This window comes from Tursiops truncatus, chromosome 2, assembly GCF_011762595.2.
Source record: "Tursiops truncatus isolate mTurTru1 chromosome 2, mTurTru1.mat.Y, whole genome shotgun sequence".
In the NCBI taxonomy this organism is placed as follows: Eukaryota; Metazoa; Chordata; class Mammalia; order Artiodactyla; family Delphinidae; genus Tursiops; species Tursiops truncatus.
Window position 1 is genome coordinate 143,735,480 of NC_047035.1, and position 24,722 is coordinate 143,760,201.

The 24,722-nt window shown below is 43.7% G+C and overlaps 1 protein-coding gene and 1 long non-coding RNA gene across 4 annotated transcripts in view; one reads left to right on the forward strand and one right to left on the reverse strand.

The window, feature by feature from the left end:
• LOC109551819 (uncharacterized) overlaps nt 1–24,722 on the reverse strand; it is a 54,351-nt gene that overhangs the window by 24,607 nt on the left and 5,022 nt on the right. The window contains exon 5 of one of the 3 annotated variants that reach the window (XR_002178518.3): nt 22,887–23,200. The exons of 1 other annotated variant lie outside the window; for it this stretch is intronic. This is a non-coding gene — a long non-coding RNA (uncharacterized lncRNA). Of the gene's footprint in view, nt 1–22,886; nt 24,489–24,722 lie in introns of those variants that run through there. One more of the 3 variants, XR_012330321.1, reaches the window with a different exon arrangement.
• BCL2A1 (BCL2 related protein A1) lies at nt 15,294–24,152 on the forward strand. The gene is made up of 2 exons (XM_004318793.4): nt 15,294–15,858; nt 23,861–24,152. Exons 1-2 carry the CDS (start codon nt 15,439–15,441, stop codon nt 23,966–23,968), a joined length of 528 nt encoding a protein of 175 aa, XP_004318841.1. The 5' UTR covers nt 15,294–15,438; the 3' UTR covers nt 23,969–24,152.

The following is a 24,722-nucleotide window of genomic DNA, read 5'->3' on the forward strand; positions in this document are numbered from 1 at the left end:
GTGAAACACCTTCATTCTGATTAGTGCATTTGATCCCCCCAACATCTATGACGGTAGGTATTATCATTGTAAACCCACAGGAAATTCTGGAAGGTAAAGGGATTTAAGTTAGTGGCAGAGCCAGGACTAACACCCAGGTCTCAGAACGTCTTTTCCTGCCCAGGGCCTTTCTCTCAGCTGGGCTGTGTCCCCGCTGGAAGGGGGTGTGCTTTACTGCTGGGCCCCCTGCTCTCTGGACCCCGATGGCCTTGGGCCTCCAAGCGCTAATTACAGCCTCACCCTGAAGAAAAACCACAGAGATGGTGGCTTTTGAAGGGAGGGATCTGTTCTCTTTTATAAGATCCGCTCATGGCTGGTGCCACTGTGGCTTCTGACTCAGACCAGGGTGCAGGGAGTTCCCCGTCAAGCAGGAGCATCTTCCTGCTTCCTGGTTTGGCTCAAGGTGATATAAGCAGAGCAAGGGGAAGAGCATTCCAGAAGGCTTTGGGCATGTGAGACTACAGGTTTGATCTGGAGTGAGTCTTCTCCCTCACTGCCAGTTGGGCAGCATCTTGAGGGGCAGGGGAGGGGTAGCACCATAGCCCTTCAGGTAAAGGGAGGACCCTTTCTGGGGGCTGAAAAAGTCAAGCCAGCCCTGTCTATACTGTCCTGCAAAAATATTGGGCTGGCCAAAAAGTTCGTTCAGGTGTTTCCGTAACCTCTTAAGGAAAACCCGAACAAACTTTTAGGCCAAGCAAATACTATAATACATTCACATGTGCTCTAAGCCCCAAATGCCTACCTTTCAAAGTCTTGGGGCAGAAGCAGAGCCAGCAGAGGAGGACCCTTAGGGGGTGGAGGAGCCCTGTGCTGACTGAGGGCTTCCTGAGGGCAAAGTCCTGCGCAAAGTCCTTTCGTGCTGCTCTTTGCAGACGGGGAAGGCGAATCATCCTCAGAACACACCTGTTATTGCTAGTATTCAGTTAGGAGATGTCTCCGAGATCACGGAGTTGGAGAGTGGCCGAGCTGGGATCAGAGCTCTGTTCTCTCTGGCTCTTCCCACCCTTGCCACCTGGCCCCCGAAGGCAGAACGTAGATCCCCCTTCCTGTCTGCCTCCGCTCCCGGGGAACAAGGCTGTGCCACCACTGCTGCTTGAACATGTGCCCAGGGCTGCCATCCTTGTCTGTCTCCTCCTGATGCTGTCTCCCGGGGCCCCGCCAGCACTCACATGGCCCTCTTGGCCCACCCGTCTCTACCTCTGACCTCCATCACCACTTCTCTTAGGACAGCTTCTTCTCTGTTTATTTAGTTATTATTTTTTTTTTTTTGCAAAAGCTTTCTTTATGAACCACATGACTCTGATTAAACCACTGAGATTCTTTAGGCCTCAGTTCCCTCTATCATCTGTAAAATGAGACGTTTGGACCTAAGGACACCTTTTCCAGTTCCCTTCCCTCTCTGCCATTCTGTGATTCTCAGAGAGAAGCCCCTCGCCTCTTCTCTGTTACTTTAGCCCAAAGTTTCACGTATATTTGCCAAGACTTTTAAATTACCAAGCGACAGATGCTCACTGAACGTGATAAATTGGATTATCGTTGCCAATTGTTCACTCCTTCCCTGTAATGAAGTCATAAATCCACACCTTTTTTCCAGAAGGCTTTACAAAACTTCCCACTAGAGTAGGCAGAGTGTATTTCCCTGTCTCGTTGGGATTTGGCTAAGCTAATAGAATGTTAGCAGATGTGACGTGAGTAGAGGTTTTATTTTATTTTATTTTTTAATTTTTATTGGAGTTTAGTTGCTTTACAATGTTGTGTTGGTTTCTGCTGTACAGCAAAAGTGAATGTCATACATACACATATATCCCCTTTTTTTTAAGATTTCCTTCCCATTTAGGTCACCACAGAGCACTGAGTAGAGTTCCCTGTGCTACACAGCAGGTTCTCATTAGTTATCTATTTTATACATAGTAGTGTATATATGTCAATCCCATTCTCCCAATTCATTGCACTCCCCCTTACCCCCTTGGTATCCATACATTTCTTCTCTACATCTGTTACTCTATTTCTGCTTTGCTAATAAGTTCATCTGTACCATTTTTCTAGATTCCACATATATGTGTTAATATACAATATTTGTTTTTCTCTTTCTGACTTACTTCACTCTGTGTGACAATCTCTAGGTCCATCCATGTCTCTGCAAATGAGACCGTTTCATTCCTTTTTATGCCTGAGTAATAGTCCATTGTATATATGTACCACATCTTCATCCATTCATCTGTCAGTGGACATTTAGGTTGCTTCCATGTCCTGGCCACAGCTATATAGGACACACCTTTCTCATGACAGATAGCAGAAGCCCAAGAGGCCACACCAAACTCCGAAGCACGTTTAAAACCTCTACTCGCTACAGCACTATTTACGATAGTATGTAGCTGCTGGTCCCAGAATAAGAGGCATGTGGAGCTAACAGGCATGTGGACTCCCCCCCTCAACACCTTGATGACACCATTTGAGCCCCCGAATCCAGCTATACCTGCACTAGATATATCAATAAAATTCTCTGTTTTGTTTAAGTCAGTTTAGTCAGCCATTGCTGTAATAATGCTGTGTAACAAACAATTCCCACATCTTAATGGCCAAAAAAGAGAATTCTGTTGGTTGACGTAACTGAAAAGTCCAGCAGGGTATCTGGCACAGGTCTGGCTGGATGCAGGGGCTGAAATGGTGTCATTGAGGCTCTGTCACTCTCCAGATCTCAAACAGGCTTTCTCCACTCATTCGTGGATTCAATCAACAAATACTGATGGAGTGCCCACTATGTTCCAGATGCTGAGGTTACAGTGGTGAAAAGAGAGGCCTCTGCCCTTGGAATGCTTATGTTTTAGTGGGAGAGACAGACAATAAAAACGGAAGCAAACAAATAAGTAATCTAGTGCCAGGTAGTGATAAGAGCTATAAAGTAAATAAGGTGAGGAAGAAAACCATGCAAATACCTGGAGGGGAGGATTCCAAGTAGCACAGGACCATGAGTGCAAGGGCCCTGAGGGGCAGGATGTGCACAGTGTGTGCCAGGTGTGGTCGGAGTGAGCTGAGCAGTCGGAAGGGAGACAGGAACTAGGCAGGAAGGGGAGTGGCCAGATGGCCTGGACTATTGGAGGTATGGTACAGAGTTTGGAATCTTGTTCTGGTGTTAAAGGAAGCCATAACAGGGTTTCAAACAGGAGAGTGTCATAAATTATAATACACGTGTATTTAAAACCTTGACCCTACATAAAACCTGTTAAAGTGCCAGTTGTTTTTTTTTTTCAACACAAACTATTTAGTAAATAGACTTTAAAGTCTGCTTTGAAGTAATGAGGTTGATATCTTAAAGTTCAATATGGTTTCATTTGCCTAATGGTAATCAAGTATTTAATCTTTAGTTTGAGGGTTAATCAAACTAGGTTATGGGTCTCCCCTCTTATAGCCAGGATTGCTGATGGTACAGTTACAGAAAAGTCATCAAAAGTCAGCCTGCTTGCAAAAGCCAAACACTGTCAACACTTTCCCAAAGTTTCATAACAATCTAGCTTTTGCCTTAGATACCTCATGTCCTAAGTGACACCACTAGTAACACCACAGGCTGGTTTCGAGGTAGTTTCAGAGATGCCAATAATGGACATTTTCCCCATTATGGTCAATTCATGGTCTAGCTTCTTAATACATTTAAAGTAGCTCTGTGTATGTGTGTGTGTGCATGCATGTGAGAGGGAGTGGGGAAGGAAAAAGAGAATCAGTGAAATAAAAGCATGTCTTCTGTTATTTTATAAGGTAAAAGAATTATCTGTTGAACTTGACATCATTTTCATCTGCTCTTACTTTCCTACACTCCAAAAAGTTAGTCTTCTTTTCCAATGAACATATTCTTCGTAAAGTCAAATGAATATGATCCAGTAATTCCACTTATGGATATACTATATCCAAAAGATTTGAAAGCAAGGATTCAAACAAATATTTATACACCAATATTCATAGTAGCATTATTGACAATAGCCAGAAAGTGGAAGCAACCTAACTGTCCATTGACAAGTGAATAAACAAAATGTGGTATGTACACGCAGTGGCATATTCAGCCCTAAAAAGTAAAGACATTCTGACACATACAACAACATGGATGAAACTTGAGGACATTACAGTAAGTGAAATAAGCCAGCCACAAAAGGACAAATATTGCATGATTTCACTTAGATGAGGCAATTCAAATTCATAGAAATAGGAAGTAGAGTTGTGGTTGCCAGGGTCTGGGTGGGGAGGGAAGACGGGTGTGGAGTTTTAGTTTGGGATGATGGAAACATTCTGGTAACAATTGCACAATAATGTGAATGTTGTTAATACCACTGAACTGTATTCTTAAATATGGTTACGATGATAAATTTTATGTTATGCATGTTTTACCACATACACACGAAAGTCAAACGGATCTTCTGCTCCAAAATCTTTCTAAAACCCAGGTCTAGCATAAGTCTGTCTGCTACAGACGCCAGCTACTGCCTCATTAAAGTGCAGTTCATTCCAATAAACCTCAAGGCAAGGCCTCAGGAGCTCTCATTCCATCTTTTTTTTTTTTTTTTTTTTTTTTTGCGGTACACGGGCCTCTCACTGTTGTGGCCTCTCCCACTGCGGAGCACAGGCTCCGGACGCGCAGGCTCAGCGGCCATGGCTCACGGGCCCAGCCGCTCCGCGGCATGTGGGATCTTCCCGGACCGGGGCACGAACCTGCGTCCCCTGCATCGGCAGGCGGACTCTCAACCACTGCGCCACCAGGGATGCCCCTCTCATTCCATCTTAATAGCGCTGACAATTATTTCTTTGTATAAACAAGTGTTTAAATATTAGGTAAGCAAAGTCACTTGTGTAAACCTCATTGCTGCTAGGAAATTCACTGGAAGATGTGATCGCAGGTATGGATCTTCATTTCTTGAGGCGCAATGTTAGTGCAGAAGCTCCTCCACAGTCACCAAGGTACAACCCATTCTCCATGGCAGCTTCTTTGTCCCCAGCCAGGCCCAGACGGCCTTTTTACACAGGGCATCATTTCAGTAGCCTTGAAGAGCAAGGCCTCCTCTTTCCAATCTTTAATGCAAGTGTCAATGAGGAAAATCTACGTGTCAGAATGCAAGCTGTCCATGTCACTTTAAAAGCCATAGAAACACCACACTTCTGTAATTCATACTTTTGGTCTAAATCAGCACACCACATTTTTATATCCAGCTCCATCACTTGCTGCAATGAAAGCTGGAAACTCTGATACAAAAATCTCTCTCCACAGCCTTCAAGGTTTCTGGTGCTAAATGTCCTTGTAGAGAGCTGCCTCCTCAAGGAGGTGTCTAAGAGGATGCCTCGGCCTTCTGGTACCCCTGCCAGGTACCGCGCTATTCGATGGGAAAGATGGTGCGATTTTCTCTCAGAAGTTCATCTTCCACACAGGTGGCAGGTACTTTTGTTTCAGTGAACTCAAAAAACTCCTGGAAGATCTTCCTCTTGTTCTCACTTCTTATCTGCCAGGCTGAGCCTCTTCAAGGGAGAAAGGTGACCTGCTATAGCTGGTGGTTAGGTGATAGTGGCAAGCCTGGTGTGGACAGAGAGAGTGATGACTCGAGAGATGGTGGGGCGGGGGTGAGTGCAAAGTGAGTGAAGGGAACTGGTGGTGCTGAGAAGTATAGACTGCAGGGCAAGAGTGGAAGCAGAGACATCAGTTGGGGGACTGCTGTGTTTTTTAGGCAAGAAATGATGGAGGTTTGCACTAGGTTTGGTGGCAGTGGATGTGGTGAGACATGGTCAGATTGGGGAGATATTTTGAAGGTAGAGTTCTGAGGCTGCGCTGATACATTGGACGTGGAGTGTGTGGTCGAAAGAGAAGACAAGCATGGTCCCAAGTGTTCTGGACTGAGTGGATGGTGAGGCCGTTTGCTGAGATGAGGACTACAGCAGGAGGGGTAGGTTAGGGGGCATGTGGGAAACTCAAAACTTGATTCCAACATGATGATGTGAAATGCCTGTTAGATATTCAAGGGCAGATGTTAGGTAGGCAGTTGGGTATATGAGTCTGCAGTTCAGAGGAAAGGCATGCTGGAGAGATAGACTGGGTGGGAAGAAGAATTCCCAGAATTCTACTTTCTGGGTCAGACCACACCACTCCACCCCTGCCACACCTACACTGAGAGGTGTGAAAGAGAGAGTCTGGAAGGCTCTTTGGTGCCCTCCACTTCCGCACTGGCCGGAGGGAAGACGGTCATGCCTCAACAAGGACAGTTGGGGTGGAATCGTGAGGATAAAGGGTTAGTTGGAGTGAGTTCAAGGGAGAATAGGATGGGAGGAAATGGAGACAGAAAGTATAGAAAATTCTTTTGAGGAGGAGAAAAATGTGGTAGTAATTGTAGGTAGACGGGAGTCAAGGGGGGCTTTTTTCTTTTTCCTTTAAGATGAGAGGAATTCCTAAATGTTGATCTTGCTGATGAGAATGATCCAGTAGGGAGGAATAGATTTGCCGGTTCAGGAGACTGTGGAGGTAACTGAGGGAGCAAATCCTAGGCAAGAAGGGGCAGGAGCTAGTGCCTTCACTGTCAGGGGGCAGAGGAAACAGGAGGAGAAGGCCAAGGACAGTCCTCCCCAGACCACATGGAATCGTACCTCCAGCAAAGTGCAGTCCCATGAACTTCAGGAATGGAGGTCACGAGACCACCGTCCCATGCTGGGAAGGGAGAAACCCCTGACACTCACTATGCCTCCACCTCGTGGCAGCCACTGTTCACCCCACTCTACTAGGAACAGAGTTTCTCAGGAAACTTTAATCCTGACCGTTTTTCAAGAATGTTCTCAGTCGAGCCAAAGCCTGTTCTTCTCCTGATGGCACTGTGTTGGGGAAATACATTTGTTCTGAAGCCCTTCCACGAAACAACTCTAACTTTGACAAAAAGAAGAATTTACTGGAAGCATTCTGAGAGTCTCAGATACCTAAACGTGGGATGGAACGATTGCAACCAGGGACTGGAAGGCACTAGGACCCTCTCCCCACTCGTCAGCTCCCCTCCTTTCTGCACAGGGACTTCATTCACTTTTACCAACCGCCTTTCCAAAGAGAGAAGCATGGCCACTTCCCAGCCTCCTCTGGGAAGTCCTTTCTTTCTTCTCCAGACTGAACTTTGATGTCATTTAGTCTTGTGGCACTTATTCTGCATTTGAATTTTCCGGTGGTTTGTGTCATATCCCCTTACACCTGTGTTAATGAAACAAAACCCCTGCATACGCATCCCCAGACCCAGCGCGGGGCCAGGCGTGTGGTGGGCACTCAGTAAAGTTGGTTGAGCAGTTGGCCGAGTGAGCGGCTGTTGGCCGTCTGCACTTTGCTCTTTGGGGAAATCTGAATTCTTGCGTCTCCAACAGAGAATTGCCCTTAAGGGGCCCAGTTTCACTTGCTCTTACCGAGCACACTTCTGCTTCCTTCATTTGCCTTGTGTCTTATTGCCATTCCATTTAGGGCAGTGGAAAGTCCGAGGCCCTCTGCCCAAGTCACTTGAAGGTCCTATTCAAATAGGGTTTTCTCTTGTACTTCCCCCAAGATGACATTTGGGGAAAGAAGAGATAATTTTACTTTCGCTTTGCCAAGTAAAACTTAACCGAAATACTAATATAGCTTCAGCCACAGTATCAGTCTAATTGTGAAGTAGGCCATTTGTCAAATACTCAACATTACTGGCCATGATAATAATAGGATCCAGTCAACATGTGTCTTGCACGTGTCAGTCCCTGTGCTGGGCCTGCTGAAGAAATCAAAGATGAATAGGCAGCTCTCTTCCTAGGAGAGCTGCCAGCCAAGGGCACCAGACAGCACCACAGCTGCCGTATAAGACACGCCAGATGTGTTATTGCTCGGGCGCAGGGTCCCGTGGAAACACACACTGAGATCTCTCTCGGCTCAGGTGAGTAGGGAAGGTTTGGTTTGACTGGGCCTTGAAGATGGAGAAGGTTCGGCAACACACGGATGAAAGAGGAAAGCCGCTGCCGTGGGAGACAGCAGGAAGAACAAATTCCTGGAGCAAGGAGAGCACGCCACAGAGTCAGGGCAGGGGGCAGGACTGGGGTGAGGTGAGGTCGAGTCAGAGCACGAAGACCCTTCGAGGAGTTTGGGCTCCTCTTCAGAGACAGCAGGAAGCCCTTGGAGGATCCTGATCTGGGGAGCGGGATGAGCAGTGGGTATTCAAGTGAGATCCAGAGAGGGTGAGGAAAGATGGTCTGAGCACACACCTGTCCACACAGGTGTGCAGAAGGGATGAGGGACAAATCAGTGCAGGAGGACATGTTGCACTCAGACATTCTGTCTTATGTGGGCCCATTTATAATTGCCACCTCCCCCTGGCTTCAGCACCCCCTACTCTTTTTCCTCCTCCATCTCCTTTGTGGCCTCTATAACCTTAGTCAAAACCCCACCCCACAAGCCGCATCTGGTGATACCTCTCATCTTCCCTCCCTGCCTCTCAGCTCCCTTGGTCCACAGCTGGTTGTTCTCTCCAGGGCCCAGTTTCAGCCTTGTTCCCAGAGACAACAGGAGAACTGGGGGAAGTCCCACCTGCTTATATTGCTCCTAGGACTTCCAGGAAATTCGTCTCCTCCGATAGGAACCAAGCTCCCACTGGGAGCCCTGTCTCGCTGGGCTACTGGCTTTTCGTGACAGGGAGGGGACTTGCCTCCACTGTGTTTTCTGATTATCGAGGCTTGGCTCCACCAGACCAAGGGAGATGACGGGGCGGGGTGGGGGGGGCACCCAGGTGGCTTCTATTTTCCCCCCTCCCTTTTGTGTTACGATGGTGTTCCCACTGAAGACTGTTGCTCTCTGCAGAGAATTTGCCCCAGCCGCAGCCTTGGAAAAGGGAAGCAGTCATGATAAGCTCAGAGGAGCTAAAAAGTAAACCACGGTGGGAGTTCCCCTGGGCCACCTCCTCCGAAGCAGCCAAAAGCCAAGCAAGTTTCCGCCCAAGGTCTGCCTTTGGGGAAAAGAGAAGTTGACCTCGGCAGCCTCTCCCTGAGGTCATGCACGCAGTCCTCGAGCCAGTCATCAGCCAGGGTGGCCTCAGGCTTCTTCCCTCATATTCCCCATCAAAACTTAACCTTTGTCAGTCATTGCTTTCTGCTGCTTGGTCAGAGCAGGAGGTGGGCTCATGGCATGATGAGATCTCTGCCATCAGGAAGGAGATTAAATGAGGTCTTCTCCAGGCAATCGTGCCTCAACCCACTTAGAAGACTTCTGGCTTCCGAGGATCTAATCCAGAGGATTCTCAGCCCTGCAGTAACCTGATGGTTGTAGAGGTGGGCAGGATCACCCCAAAATTAGAATTGCCTCCCTGATTTTCCAATCCAAAGGATTGTATGAGGATGATATTGGTTACGTTGTACACGAACATGATTGTGTCTATAAGTGACTTTGCACGTGAGTTGCACATTGTGGCAATTTTAAAACATGTCTGCAAATTCTTGACACTCTTCTTATCAAAAAAAGTGTTTGTGTTTCCTTTCCTTGAATTTGAGCAGGCATGTAATGGCTTCTACCACTAGAATATGATAGAAATGATACTCTGTGAGTTCTAAACTGGGTCATAAGAGACCACTCGGCTCCTACATTTGTCACTGGAATGCTTGCTCTTAGGATCTTCAGCCACCATGTGAGAAGTATGACCAATTTGAGATTGCCACACTGGAGAGACCACGCAGAGAGATCCTGAGACTACGCGAAGAGAGCTGCCCGGCCAAACCCAGCTGTTCTAGCCGCAGCTGTTGAGACGTTCCAGCTAAACCCCAGACATCGTGGAGCAGAGACCAGTTATCCCTCCTGAGCCCGGCCCACGTTTCACATTCATGAGCAAAACAGATGATTATTGTCTGAAGCCACTAAGTGTTGGAAGCCGATTTGTTAGAAAGCATTTAGAAAGCAATAGACAACATACGTGTATGGATGTGGCAATTCATGTAAACACCATGGCTAGACACGAGGTTGTAGTTCACATATATGTTTGTGATAATAATTGCAACATTGCAGCCCCCAGTACTTTACAACTGGAAGAAGTTGTTAACTAGTTCTTAGGAGGCTTCATACTCTTCCTATTCTTATTTTCATGACAAACACTAGTAATTCCCTCAGCCCTAGCCAAGACGCCATGCTTCTTCAGTAGAAACTTCTGGCAAAATGAGTGCAGTATGGAGAACACTTTCATCAGGACATAGGTGCTTACTAGGTGTGCACAGATTTGGGAAATCATATTCTACTGTCAACCCCCCTCCCCCATCCATCTGCACCCCTCAGTCCACAGTAGATCAGTGTCATACGTGTGCACTTGCAGACTCTCAGAAGCCTGGCTCCATGGCCTTAGGATGGGTTCCAGGAAGGATCCCCATATTTGAAGCTATACCTCTGCAACTTCCTCTAATTATTCACTCTGCAGTTCCTTTGATGCAGTTCCCTATAATGTGGCATAGTTTCTTCTAGATTAAAAATTCTTTAGGGGCAGAAAGTTTTCTCCAGCATTTAACACAAACCCCAGTACTCAGTAGCAGCTTAGTGTGTGTTTATGGAATAATTAAGTACACATATGGTAGAGACATGGTTGGACACAGGGTCATGGTTGGACCTAGAGACTGTCATACAGAGTGAATTAAGTCAGAAAGAGAAAAACAAATATCATATAATACCACTTATATGTGGGATGTAGAGAAATGGTACAGATGAACCGGTTTGCAAGGCAGAAACAGAGGCACAGATGTAGAGAACAAGCGGATGGACACCAAGGGGAGAAAGGGAGGGGGTGGGATGAATTGGGAGATTGGGACTGATATACACTAATATGTATAAAATATATACACTAATATGTATAAAATAGGCAGGAATAGGAAGAGCGATTCCTGTAGGTCAGCTAATATGTATATATACATATATATATACACTAATATATACACTATACACTATATACACTAATATACACTAATATGTATAAACACTAATATATACACTAATATGTATAAAATATATACACTAATATGTATAAAATAGATAACTAATGAGAACCTGCTGTATAGCACAGGGAACTCTACTTCACTTTGCTGTACAGTAGAAACTAACACAACATTGTAAAACAACTATACCTCAAAAAAAAAAATGTACACATATGGTTTCCAGACCCCACCCATTCTGGCTGACTCCCTCAGACTGTACTCAGGTGAACCCCTGATTTCATACAAAGCTCCTCATGGGGACAGAGCTGCTCAGGAGATAGGGAACCATGTGCTGGTCCTTAATGGCCTAGATACAGGACCCTGGTGAATGCAGACTCAGGTGACAGTGGCATTGAGAAAGGATACCTCCCTTTATCCCCCGCCTGGTTCCTGGTCAGCTACTTGTCTCTGTCCCACACTTTGCTCCACGGCAACACACCCCCACTCCAGTCTCTGCACTTTATATACAAATAATTCTTTTTGGAAAAGACTTTGTCTTTCTTCTACCTATCCTTGAAAAGTGAGTATTTGGAAATACTCCAAGATAAACTAAAGCAGGCTACCATACTTCAGAATTTTTAAAATAATTCCTTTTCAGATCCAGAAGGTCAGGAATATAGAGCCTTTAACGTAGTTGGCCCCAGTTGTGACATCAGTGCATTTCATTTGTTCAACAAAGATCAACTACCTGGCTTCCCTGGGTCCAGGCTTCGACACTGGCAAGAGAGAGAAAAAAGGTAGACCCTGACCTTGGAAGGCTTAATTGCCACTCTTAAACCACATGCTTATACTACTTTTCCAGAAATGCTCATCACCATGGGAATGTAATGGTGGGAGAAAATAAATTTTCCCATCCCTGTGGTGGTTCTTACGATGCTTGGAGGAGAGAAAGCCGCCTGCCCTTGGCTTCCTGTGAACCCACAGGCATCCTCTAGGAGGGGAGGGGGCGACTTCCCCAGGGGACATCCTGGAGAAGTGGCTTGACCACGTGTCTGTACGCTCCCTTGTTCTATACAGGTCCCGTGTCAGTTTAGAACTCCATGGAGAAAATGCCAAGAGAGGATTAGATGTGTGAGAGATTTAGTGGGGGGAAATGCCTGTGGGGGGGGGGGGACGGGGAGGGAGGTGGAAGAGGCTGGGAGAGCTGTCAGACCACAGCGCAGGGCTGACCTGGCAGAAGAAGAGCCAGGAGGAAGGAAGATTGGGCAAGAAGAGCCTCAGGGTGGAGTGCAGTCTAAGCAAGGCTTCACAAAGCTGATGGCAAGTCACTGAATCAAAGTCACCTTTCGAAGGAGGCTGACCTACAGGAATCGCTCTTCCTATTCCTGCCTTGCCCAGTCATTGACCTGGGACTGCCTGTGGGTAGCGCGGCCTCAGTGCAGAGGCGGGTAGGCAGTAGATTCAGGGCCCGGCACCTGGGGCCCTTAGTCAATTACATTCTCGTGGTATGAGGTCTGAGAGGTGCGTTTTCATGGCCCACAAGTTCCTATGAACCAGCACCCTAAGCACCATCTCTCCCTTCCTTCTCTGGAGATAATTCAGAACTACAAGTTAAATGGATTTTTTTTTTCCTATTTGCAGCTCTTCAGAGACACTGATGCAAAGAATCAAAGTTACTCCATAAGTGGATAGAAAACAAAAAAGTGAATTCCGTTTCTCAAGGGACCCTGCATTATCTCCTCTTTCACCCACCCACTACTCCTGCCTACTAGCGAGACTGGCTCCTCAGTCGACAGTAAGACGCAGCCAGCAGACAGGGATATGGTTCCCTAACTGCCTTAATTGCCAGGTACTCTGGTGAAGAGACTTGAAATCCGCCCCCAAACCCCCAGTGCTCTTCTTAGCCAGTAATTTCACCACGTCTGCCAGCTGTTTCCCAGAATTGGTGCCAAAGCTAAATAAATGGCAGATTTGCATTTCACTTGAAACTGTGCACTTAGGAAGTTATGCCTTTCCCGGGAAGCCCGATTTCTCATTAGTCCGTAAAAGAATGATGGGGAACCAGGGCTGATTAGGCCCCCACACTGCACCAGGTGTGGTTGTAGGCGCTACAGGGGTCATCTGTTTCATACCTCACCCCTCTGAGGTCAATGTGTATGGTCGCATTTTACAAACCCGGGGCACATAGTAAGGGAGCAGGGATTTGGGGAGGACCGAGGCTGGGTCCTCTGACTCCAAGTCTAGTGTTCTTTCTGGCTCCTAATTTCTATCCACACATTGGACAATTTGGCTGACTTAAGAGGAATTAGAGGGGGACTTCCCTGGTGGTCCAGTGGGTAAGACTCTGAGCTCCCAATGCAGGGAGCCCAGGTTCGATCCCTGGTCCGGGAACTAGATCCTGCGTGCATTCCGCCAACTAAGAGTTTGCATGCCACAACTAAAGATCCCACGAGCCGCAGCTAAGAAGTCCGCATGCCGCATCTAAGACCCAGTGCAGCCTAAATAAATAATTTTTTTTTTTAAAAAAAGAGGAATTAGAGGTATTGGCTTATAGCAGGTTTTTGTCTTCTATCAGAAGTTCTTGGGTTGTAAAGATTAACGTATTTGAATTACTGTGAGTAAAATGCTGTCAAGAGAGCTTGGAACACCGTGATCACACCTTTAGTGGCTGTGACCACAACTGCCACGAGGATGATGATCCACCTGAAAGTCTAGATCAGGAAATCTATCCTAGGTAAATTCCTTTGGGTTAAGGAGTCCTTTCTAATCAACCTCTTCTATAATCCTGGTGCTCGGGAGTAGAATATCAAGCTACTAATTTCCTAGTGTGACTTTTTAGAGGATCTCTTACATTTAGGGCAGCCATAGATACTAGACTGTTTTGACAGGAGACTGGACTTAGGAAATGAATAACAGAAAGGAAAGGGATGGAGAAGCTTGAACCCCTTTAGTTTTTTTAAATAAATTTATTTATTTTATTTATTCATTTTTGGCTGTGTTGGGTCTTCATTGCTGAGTGGGGGCTTTCTCTAGTTGTGGTGAGTGGGGTCTACTCTTTTTTGCGGTTCACCGGCTCTAGGCGTGTGGGCTTCAGTAGTTGCAGCACGCGGGCTCAGCAGTTGTGGCTCGCAGGCTTAGTTGCTCTGTGGCATGTGGGATCTTCCCGGACCAGGGATCAAACCCCTGTCCCCTGCATTGGCAGGCGTATTCTTAACCACTGCACCACCAGGGAAGTTCCTAAAATGATCCATTTTAAAGTGAACAATTTAGTGACGTTTAGTATCTTCACAATGGTGTGCAGCCACCACCTCTATGTGGTTCCAAAACGTTTTCATCACAAAATAAAAGCCTGTACCTACTAAGCAGTTACTCCCCTCTCCTCTTAGCCTCCGGCAATCACCAAGTTGCTTTCTGTCTCTGGATTTACTTATTCTGGATATTTCACATAAATGGAATCATACAATATGTGACCTCTTACGTTTGGCTTCTTTCACTTGGCATCATGATTCTGAGGTTCATCCATGCTGTGACATGTATCCGCACTTCCTTTCTATGGCGGAATAATCTTCCACAATTTGTTTATCTCACCATCTGCAGATGGACATTTGGGTTGTTTCCACCTTTTGGCTATTTTAAGTGATGCTGCTGTGAACATTCGTGTGTAAGGATTTGTGTGAGTCCCTGTTTTCAGTTCTTTTGGGCATATACTTATAAGTGGAATTTCTGGGTCATAAGGTAATTCTACATTTACTTTCTTTTTTTTTTTTTCTTTTTGGCCGCGCTGCACAGCATGTGGGATCTTAGTTCCCCAGCCAGGGGTGGAACCCGTGCCCCCAGCAGTGGAAGCGGAATCTTAACCACTCGAGTGCCAGGAAAGTCCCTATAGTATTTAACTTCTTGAGGAACTGCTAAACTTTTCACAGGGGTTGCACTGTTTTACAATCCTGCTAGCAGTGTATAAGGGTTCTAATTTCTCCACATCCTTGAATTTAAAACTTTAAATGCTGCATTAGGGCTTCCCTGGTGGCGCAGTGGTTGAGAGTCCGCCTGCCGATGCAGGGGACACGGGTTCGTGCCCCCGTCCGGGAAGATCCCACATGCCGCGGAGCGGCTGGGCCCGAGAGCCATGGCCGCTGAGACAGCGCGTCTGGAGCCTGTGCTCCGCAATGGGAGAGGCCACAACAGTGAGAGGCCCGCGTACCCCCCCCCCAAAAAAAAACCAACCAAAAAAACCTGCATTAATCACTTACAGGATGAGGAAGTGGCCTCTCTTTGAAACATTTTCTTCTTTCACATGTTAAACTTTCTCTTTCACACAGAGCCTACGTATGAAAGTGACAAGGAGGAAGGATACTATCAAGTGATGCAAACAGAAATTCCACCAGCCTCCAGATACCATGTGTCATATTACGCGAAGCTGCGTGAGTTTGTGCTTCAGACTGCCTTGGTCACTTCCAGGTGAACAAGCTCAAGACTTTGCTCTCCAGCAGGAAGAAGATGACCGACAGCGAGTTTGGCTATATTCACATGCTGGCCCAGGACTACCTGAAGTACGTCTTGCAGATACCGCAACCTGGATCTGGTCCAAGCAAAACATCCAGGGTGTTACAAGACGTTGCTTTCTCAGTCCAAAACGAAGTTGAAAAGAATTTGAAACCATGCTTGGACAATATTGATGTTGTGTCCATAGACACCGCCAGAACAATATTCAACCAAGTGATGGAAAGGGAATTTGAAGATGGCATCGTTAACTGGGGAAGGATTGTGACCATATTTGCATTTGAAGGCATTCTCATCAAGAAACTTCTAGGAAGGCGAATTGCCCCAGATGTGGACACTTACAAGGAGATTTCTTACTTTGTTGCAGAGTTCATAACCAAAAACACAGGAGAATGGATAAGGCAGAATGGAGGCTGGGTATGTGTGATGGAAATATTCTTCGTTGTTCTTTACTTTGAAATAGGAATTGACAGTTTCCTTGCTGATTAAAAAAAAAAAAAAAACTACGTAAGGATTATATTTTCCTTGGGTAGTTTGTTTTAAAAGTTTTAAAATTTTAAAATAAAATTTCTAGCTCATTTCCAATGAATCTTAAAACTTTATAGTTGGAAAACTCTTGTGGTTTCAGTTTTTATTCCTAACCATGTAAATTGCAGGAGTGAGTTTTGGGGATTAATAAAAGATGCACCTCTCTAATGCATCTTTAGAGTCAGAGTCTAGTCTGAGACCTATCTCTTGTTAGCGTTGTCATGACAATGTAGAATTAGTACAGAAAGAGTTGGTATTAGATGCTGTTATATTTAGATATTATGTTACAAAAGACAGGTGTAAATTTTTGCAAGTTCATTGCTTACAAATTGATTCTTTTTTCAGTTTTCTAATATGACAAATTCTGGCTGGTAAAGCTTGGTGACTAAAAAAAAAATAATGTACTGCACCACCAGCAAGAAACTATTCAAGAATCTCCAAATAAAAATTCACTTTATTATCAGTGTCTCGAAAAGCTAAGATCGTGCAGGGAGCCTATATTACAACTCATATTGATAAGGGGCCTCTCCCAGCTGGACCTATATGCTTTTCTTTATATCCCAATACACTGAATACTTATTTTTTACAGCACTTATGTCCTCTCTTCAACACAAACGCTGGCCTCCCCTCTTCCCAGAGCTATCCACTGGTATCAATTCTTTTACATGCAAAACATGCCTGTTGAACATATCCATAGAAAATATACTCAGCACTTCTTTGTAAAAACAATTGTTATAAATTATTAAATACTATGTAACAATACTAATATAATACTAAATAATTTATAGTATTTATAAATTATTTGTATAAATAGTACATGGTATTCTTTTTTTTTCATCCAAGGGCACTTTATTTTTTAAAATTTATTTATTTTTATTTATTTTTGGCTGTGTTAAGTCTCTGTTGCTGTGTGCAGGCTTTCTCTAGTTGGGGTGAGCAGGGGCTACTCTTCGTTGTGGTGTGTGGGCTTCTCATTGCAGTGGCTTCTCTTGTTGCAGAGCACGGGCTCTAGGCGCATGGGCTTCACTAGTTGTGGCACAGGGGTTCAGTAGTTGTGGCTCGCGGGCTCTAGAGCGCAGGCTCAGTAGCTGTGGTGCATGGGCTTAGTTGTTCCACGTTAATAAGTATTTAAAAGAGTACTACAGGGACTTCCCTGGCCGTCCAAGGTTAATGAAGACAACGAGCTTCCACTGCAGGGGGCTCAGTCGCAGCATATTCAAAAAAAAAAAAAAAAAAAGTACTACATACATATACGCTGTTGTATGTAAATGCTGTTGAATGGTTATTTCTAGCTGATGGATATTTATTTAGTTCCAGAGCTATCACAAACAATACTTCATTGAATATCTTTAATCATGTCTTCCCTTGTGTGTGTGTTTTTCTAGGATGGATATTGGGACATAGAATTGCTAGGTCATGGTGTAAACACTTTTTAAAATTTACTAGATTCTTGTCCTCCAAAGTGGTTCTACCAAGTCATGCTCCCGTCACAGCTTGTTCAAATATCCCACACTTCCTCCCTTCCCGGCTGACTAACATTAGGTTATAGTAGTCTGTCATAGTTTCCCTATTCCGCTGGCTTAAAAATATATACCTAATTTATCTTGTTTTAATTCTTGTTTCCTTGATTACTAGTGAGGTTAAACATCTTTTCATATTGAGCGTCTTTACATATGTTTATTGACCATTTGTAATTCTTATTCAGAGAACTGCCTATTTATATCCTTTGCTGTTTTCCTATTATTTTGTCTTTTTCTCACTGATTCGTAGGAATTCTTGGAATATTCTGGACACAAATTATTTTTATATATGTGGTAGATATCTTCTAATTTGTTGTCTTTTAAAACTATAGATGTCTTCGGTGCTTATGTCTTAAACGTTGATGAAATCTTTTACTTGATGTTTTTTGCATTTTGTTGAGGTCTTTCTGCATAACCTTAGGGCTTACTGCAGCCACTCCCCTTTCTCCATCACCTTTTCTTCCTGGAACTCAGCCTGACTTGGGGCTAGACAAAGCATGTGAGATATTTGGTCGTGTTTTTTTCTGGTTGCTGTGGAAAGTTATACTGAAGGACGGGTGGAAATTTCAGCTATTACGCTGTGTAGGTTTCAAGTGAAGGCAGAAGTTTGTTAGCACGGAGGCCCACGTATGAGCATCCTAGTTTACAAGCTCTGCATGAGTTTGCACTGTATTTGGAACACCCAGAAAATGAATAAACGTTACTGAAAATTTTAACTTCTTAACAATAAATTTTGTAAGCTCCTGGAACTCATAATTAGTGGAGGGTGTGGAATTGTCTCTGAGAAAGTCTAGAAGTGTACTCATCTTTTGGGGGTGGTACAGGTGTAAGTGTGAGTGAGTATGGCAGGATATAAACACACATGTGCCCCCCCCACACACACATCAGCCTTCACCAAGTCCTTATGTAGGTTTTAAGCTCTTGACTTTTCCACTTGAACAGCTTAGACAGAATAGAAATGCCCTTTAAGATGTCATTTCAAAGCAACCTCAATAGTCCTTTCCCAGCTCATAGGAGACACTGAATCTGTTCAAGACGGGCAGTGCTTTTTTGAATCAGTACAGACCAGCATGGCAAACCAGTATCTTCTTTGTATACTGATGTGGACAAATCTGCTCGAATGAATGAACCTACTCTTGACTGACTTACTTCCAGGGAAAGGGTACAATCCCATGCCTGTGCTAGTGGAGTCAGGTGGCCCATAGGAAGAGAGGAAGATGAGGAGGCATTTTACAACGTCATCAAGAAGCAAGCACCAACGTCTGACTTTCTACCATCCTGGAAAACTCTCCAAAAAAATCACTGATCTCTTGTCCTGTCCACAGTCATTCATATGTGCTTGTCATTGGCTCCAGATTAAAGATGCATGCCTATAATGAGAGATGAGAGGGGCATTTCACCTACACCTAGAGAGTACCCATATTTAATTAAATTTTAAGTGTGCCCAGAGATTTTATGAAAACTTTTGGATCAAGAATGTGGTAGGTGAGGACAGCAGAGATAATAAGAGCACCAACTCTGAATCAGACGGACCTGAGTTCATTTCATGCTTACTACCTGTGTGACGTAAACAAGTTATTTAACTTCCCTAAACCTCATGTGTAAAATGGGGACACTATTGCCGTCTATCTCCCAGGACTGGTGTAAGGATTAAATCAATTAATATTATATATAAAGCACCCAGAACACAGTTTCTACAAATAAGAACTCAATACGAGCTTAGAGCTATTGTTATGATTAGTAGTAGTATTGCCTAACTTCCCTGAATAGATTTAATCTCCAGAAATTATATCATCAACTATAGTTAGATATTAGCCACCATCTAAAACAGATGCCCTAAAGGTTAAAAAATAAGACCAGTGTATCAAAAATGGGGTCATAATCTCATAAATTAGATTATTTATGACATTAAGTGAGTTACTTTCCTTCCTTTCTTCCTCCCCTTTTTCCTTCCCTCCCTCCCTTTCTCCCTTCTTTTCTTTCTTTCCTTTTTTCTTTGCCGCTTCTCATCTCGCTTTCTATTCCTCTTCCACATTTCCCGTTATTTCCTCCTGTCCCTCTGCCAATTTGACGTGCTGAAAACGAATAGGCTCTCATAGATCTCACAGGAGAGCTAGTGCTATTTGTTTTTTATCAGTCTTTGGCATTCATGAGGAAAGGCTGGTTCTTAAAAACCATTAGAATGTGCCTGGGATGAAATTCATCTCACCCCTTGGGATTGCCTTTCCTTTGCAGCTAGGTGGCTTTCTTACTTTTGCCCTCTTCAGTTAAGCATTCTCCTGTGCCTGTGCTGGTTGAGTGGAAAGGACACTCAGCCCTCAGCTCCACACGGGAGGAATCATGTCTACCTAATGCACCACCGAATACTGCATGCTTGGCCCAGGGCCTATGGTATAGAAGGTAGCCAACAAATATTTGTTGATGGAGTGATTGAATGAACTAGCATAGAAACTGAGATTTGAACTCTGGTTTTCCCATTCACTAGAAGTGTGATCTTGAGTGAGTTTCAGAAGTAACTTGAAACTCAGATTCCTAATGTAATAAATATAATAAATATTATATTATGTTATATGTAATATATAATGAAGACAGTAATACGTACCTTAGAAGGGAAGTTAAAAGATTAAAGGACATTTCTGTAAGAGTGCTTTGTAAACTGTCAGATATTAATACAACTATGAAGGTTATATGGGAAATTCCAGAAAGTTTAAATATGTAATTCTTAAAACTACTCTAATACCAAAAGAAAGCCCCTTTTGAAAGTAGGGATGTACAGTCAGAATTGGTGCTTTCCAAGTGAGCAGTATATTAAAGTCTGAGTCATAAGAGTTAGGCAAAGTAGGTTGTATTTTTTTATGATCGTCTTGCTTTAAATAATGGTCTGGTGAAGGCAAATAAAAGGACACACAGGCATGTAGACGACTGACTAAGTATTCAATCCGGCAAAGGCATCTCCAAAAGGCGTAAAGATCTAGCAGCAATGAAATACAATCTCAAGAATTCTTACATATCCTTTGATTAAATAGATTTGGGGGCCAGATTCGTCTTGTATTTCTTTTGAATTTTAACTTGAGATTTAAAAATCATTTAATGAAAACTAAGGTGAAACATAGTTCAAGTCTTCCTGTGGGGCCTTCAGGAAACCTAAGTTCAGCTCTCTAACTTTGGGAGTCACCCGTGACCCCTTTCCCTCATACCCTCTGTCCAACTCATCAGCAAATTCTGTTGGGGGCACCTTTGAAATACTGCATATCCAGTGCCTCCAGGCAACTTTCCTCTCTCACTTGACTATGTCAAGAGCCTCCTATCAGTGTCCCTACTTCCATGCTTGCCCTGCGATGGTCTGTTCTCCACATAGCAGTCAGAGTGATTTTTTAAACAACTTGCCTCACTTATTCCATGTTAACACTTTCAGTGTCTACAGAATATCCCTCCAGTTTTAGGCATCATAATTTACTTAAGCCACTCCCAACTGTTAGACATTTGGGTTGGTTTCTGTTTTCCCTTCTTAGAAATAATGCTTCAATACTGAACATGAAGATGGTTTTCCCCCCACATTTTAGAAGACCACCTCATGATCACTTTCTAACACTAGAATGATTGGTTCATATATGAGTATAATTACACCACTTATACATATTGGAATACATATTGCTTTCAGAAGGTTTGTATCAATGGGACAATGTCACAACTTGACCAGCATTGGGCGGAACCATTAGATATAATTTTGAGGGTTTAATAGGCTTAAGATTACAAGGTCAATTTAATAGGTCTAAAAAACAATAACATATATTAAAATGTGAATTTATTTAACTGCTAGTAATGTGGAATTTTTTCCCATATACTTTTTTAAAGACAATTCTGTTTTTTTATACAGCAGGTTCTTATTAGTTATCTATTTTATACGTATTAGTGTATATATGGCAATCCCAACCTCCCAATTCATCCCACCCCCTCTTCCCCCCATATACTTGTTAATGATTTACATTTCTCTTTTTAACAGCGTTTGCCTTTTTTTTTTTTTTTTTTTTTTTTTTTGGTACGCGGGCCTCTCACCGCTGTGGCCTCTCCCGCTGCGGAGCCGCCGCGGAGCACAGGCTCCGGACGCGCAGGCCCAGCGGCCATGGCCCACGGGCCCAGCCGCTCCGCAGCATGAGGGACCCTCCCGGACCGGGGCACGAACCCGCGTCCCCTGCACCGGCAGGCGGACCCCCAACCACCGTGCCACCAGGGAAGCCCAGCCTTTGCCTTTTTTAACTATTAAGGGCTTGATGATTTTTCTCTTACATTTCAACGAACTCTTTCATGGCAAATGTAAATAGTCTCCTGGTCTGTTGTTCTTATTTTAGTTTCTTATCGTTTTAAAAAAACTTTCATCTTCATATTGCTGAATTTGTCAGTTTTTTCCTTTGTTCACGCTTTAATATTTATTCATTTATTTATTTATTTTGGCTGCGCCTGGTCTTAGTTGTCGCATGCGGGTTTCTTAGTTGTGACATGCATGCGGGATCTAGTTCCCCGACCAGGGATCGAACCCGGGCCCCCTGCATTGGGAGCACGGAGTCTTACCACTGGACCACCAGGGAAGTCCCTCCTTTGTTCATGCTTTAGTTTAGAACTTTAATATATATGAGGATGACATATTATCTGCCTAATTGTAATAGATGGTGATCATTGTAACAATAATAAAAATCATTTTAGAGTGCCCCATTAACACGGGGTTTGTGAAAATTCTAGGAAGGCGAGCACTGAAGTGCATGCACACCTAGAATGTACGGGAAATGTGTGAGTGTGTAAGGGCAGGGGACAGAGGAAGAAGAGAAGGGGCAGTCTGTCTCCTCTGTTAGCATGTGACAGCATGCATCTCCCAGCATGACTCCACACTTCACACAGAGGCTTAGTGGATGCTGGCTTTCTTGCTCAGTCTTTTCAATGGAAAATCCACCTGACTGGTGTTTGTCTGCGCTGCCAGTGATGCTCAAAGACAATTCCAAGGCACTACAGAGTTCTCTGTCAAAGAAATATGCTTGGTTTACATTTTGGTGTTAGTCACACTAGACTGTGAACTACTTGAAGGCATTTGTAACCCCCAGAAATGGAACTTGCTGGAGGTAGAGCAAATGTTTACAGGACGAACATTAAAAAAAAATTATTTTAACTATTTTCTAATCTTCTTGGTGGTGGTTTGAAAATTTACGGAGTGCAAAGAACGGTGTCTGCATCCCAGTAGAGGTCCAAGCACTAAGAAGTCAGGTAACCTTATGTAACTTATTTTTTTCTGGACCTCAGTTTCCTCATTTGTGAAAATAAGAGAGGGCATTAGGCCGGGTGATCTCATAGGTACTTTTCAGTGAGGATGCTCTATAAGAATAGATTATAAATTAATTACACACAGTGTCCGGTTTATACTCTTATTTTAAAAAAAAACATGTCTAATCAAAAACAGAATGAACTGTCATGGAAACCACAATGTTCTCACAGGCTCAGAGGCACTGATTTAATCTCGCTTTCCTGTTGAGTCCTTATGACTCTCAGCACAATGGGGTTTACAAATATAAATGCATATTTCAATACCAGACATTTGAAAGAAAAAGAGGGAAAAAGAAGATAGATTTTCTGTCCTCTAGAGCTATGCCATCCAGTAGAGCACTTGGCTGTCACTTGTGACCCTTGAACAGTTGCAGTGTGGCTGGTCTGAATTAAGAGATGCCCTGAGTACAAACACACATTGGGTTTTAAAGATTCAGTACAAAAAAAAGTAAAATATCTTGTTTCCATATTGATGACATATTGAAATCGTAACAGTTTATTTATTTACTCATTCATTCATTCATTTATTTTTGGCTGTGAGGCAGGCATGCGGGATCCTAGTTCGGCAAGCAGGGATCGAACCCACGCCCCCTGCAGTGGAAATGCAGAGTCTTAACCACTAGACCGCTAGGGAACTCCCCAAATCACAACATTTTAGATGAACTAAATATATTTGAAAAATTAATTTTGCCTCTTTTTACTTTTAAAAATGTGGCTACTGGGAATTCCCTGGCGACCCAGTGGTTAGGACTCTGCGCTTTCACTGCAGAAGGTGTGGGTTCAATCCCTGGTTGGGGAACTAAGATCCCGCAAAAAAAAAAAAAATGTGGCTATTAAAAAAAATTACATAGGAAGCTCGCACTATATTTTTATTGGACAGCGCTGTCTGGAATGGGAGATAGAGAATGATAGAGAATGATAATAGGATGAATAGAATAAAACTGGTGAAAGTACAGAGAAGATTGACTACCTGCATTATTTAAATGAAAGTTTCTTTGCTTTTCATTCCAGCAAACTTAGTCTCCACTAATTGTTAAAATGTTAAATTTGTTCTCTCATAGGAAAATGGCTTTGTAAAGAAGTTTGAACCCAAATCTGGCTGGCTGACTTTTCTGGAAGTTACAGGAAAGATCTGTGAAATATTATGTCTCCTGAAGCAGTACTATTGACCAAAAAGGACACTCCATATTGTGAAATCTGCCTAATTTTCTTGAATCGTACACGAAGCATTTGCCAACACTTACTTCTACTTCTAAACAAATAACTTTGATGATATAACTTGACATTCCAGAGTTATGGGAATTTTGTCCCCATTTTAATGAATAAATTGTATGTATTTGTTTCTATACGTAATTTGTGTCCTGCCTGTGGGTCCAACAAAAGGGTAAAGCTCAATACAGGATACAGAGATTGAATTAAGAGAATGATGACCAGGAAGGTGATGTCTTCGGCAGATTTTCTTAAGGGTGTGTCCATTACCCAAAAATCATTTTCGGTGTCACCAGTCTAGACTGATGATGAGTGAGGTCTGCTTCCCATGTACCTCTGGGCTCCAAGCTTTCTGGAGTCCCCAGTGCCCCTAGATGCTTACGTAGGGTTTTCCACCAATGCCCTCTCTGCCACACTTTAGAGTTGCCATGTAAAGTTGACGAATATGGCAACCAGATATGGAGGAGACTCTGGGATAGTCTGAACAAAGACAGGTAAACGATTCAACATTGGGCCACTGTTAAACTCTCTATTTAAAAATTTCACAAAGTAGAAAATTATGTCATTTATTAGCCCCTGTGTTCTGATTTTTAGGTCAGCAAATCTGGTTGCGATATGGGAGCACAGTACCCTGTTCTCGACTTTCCCACTCTTCCTTTTCCTCCCTCAATACAATATCTGCCCCACTGGGGCTTGCTTTTCCTTTCCTAGGAA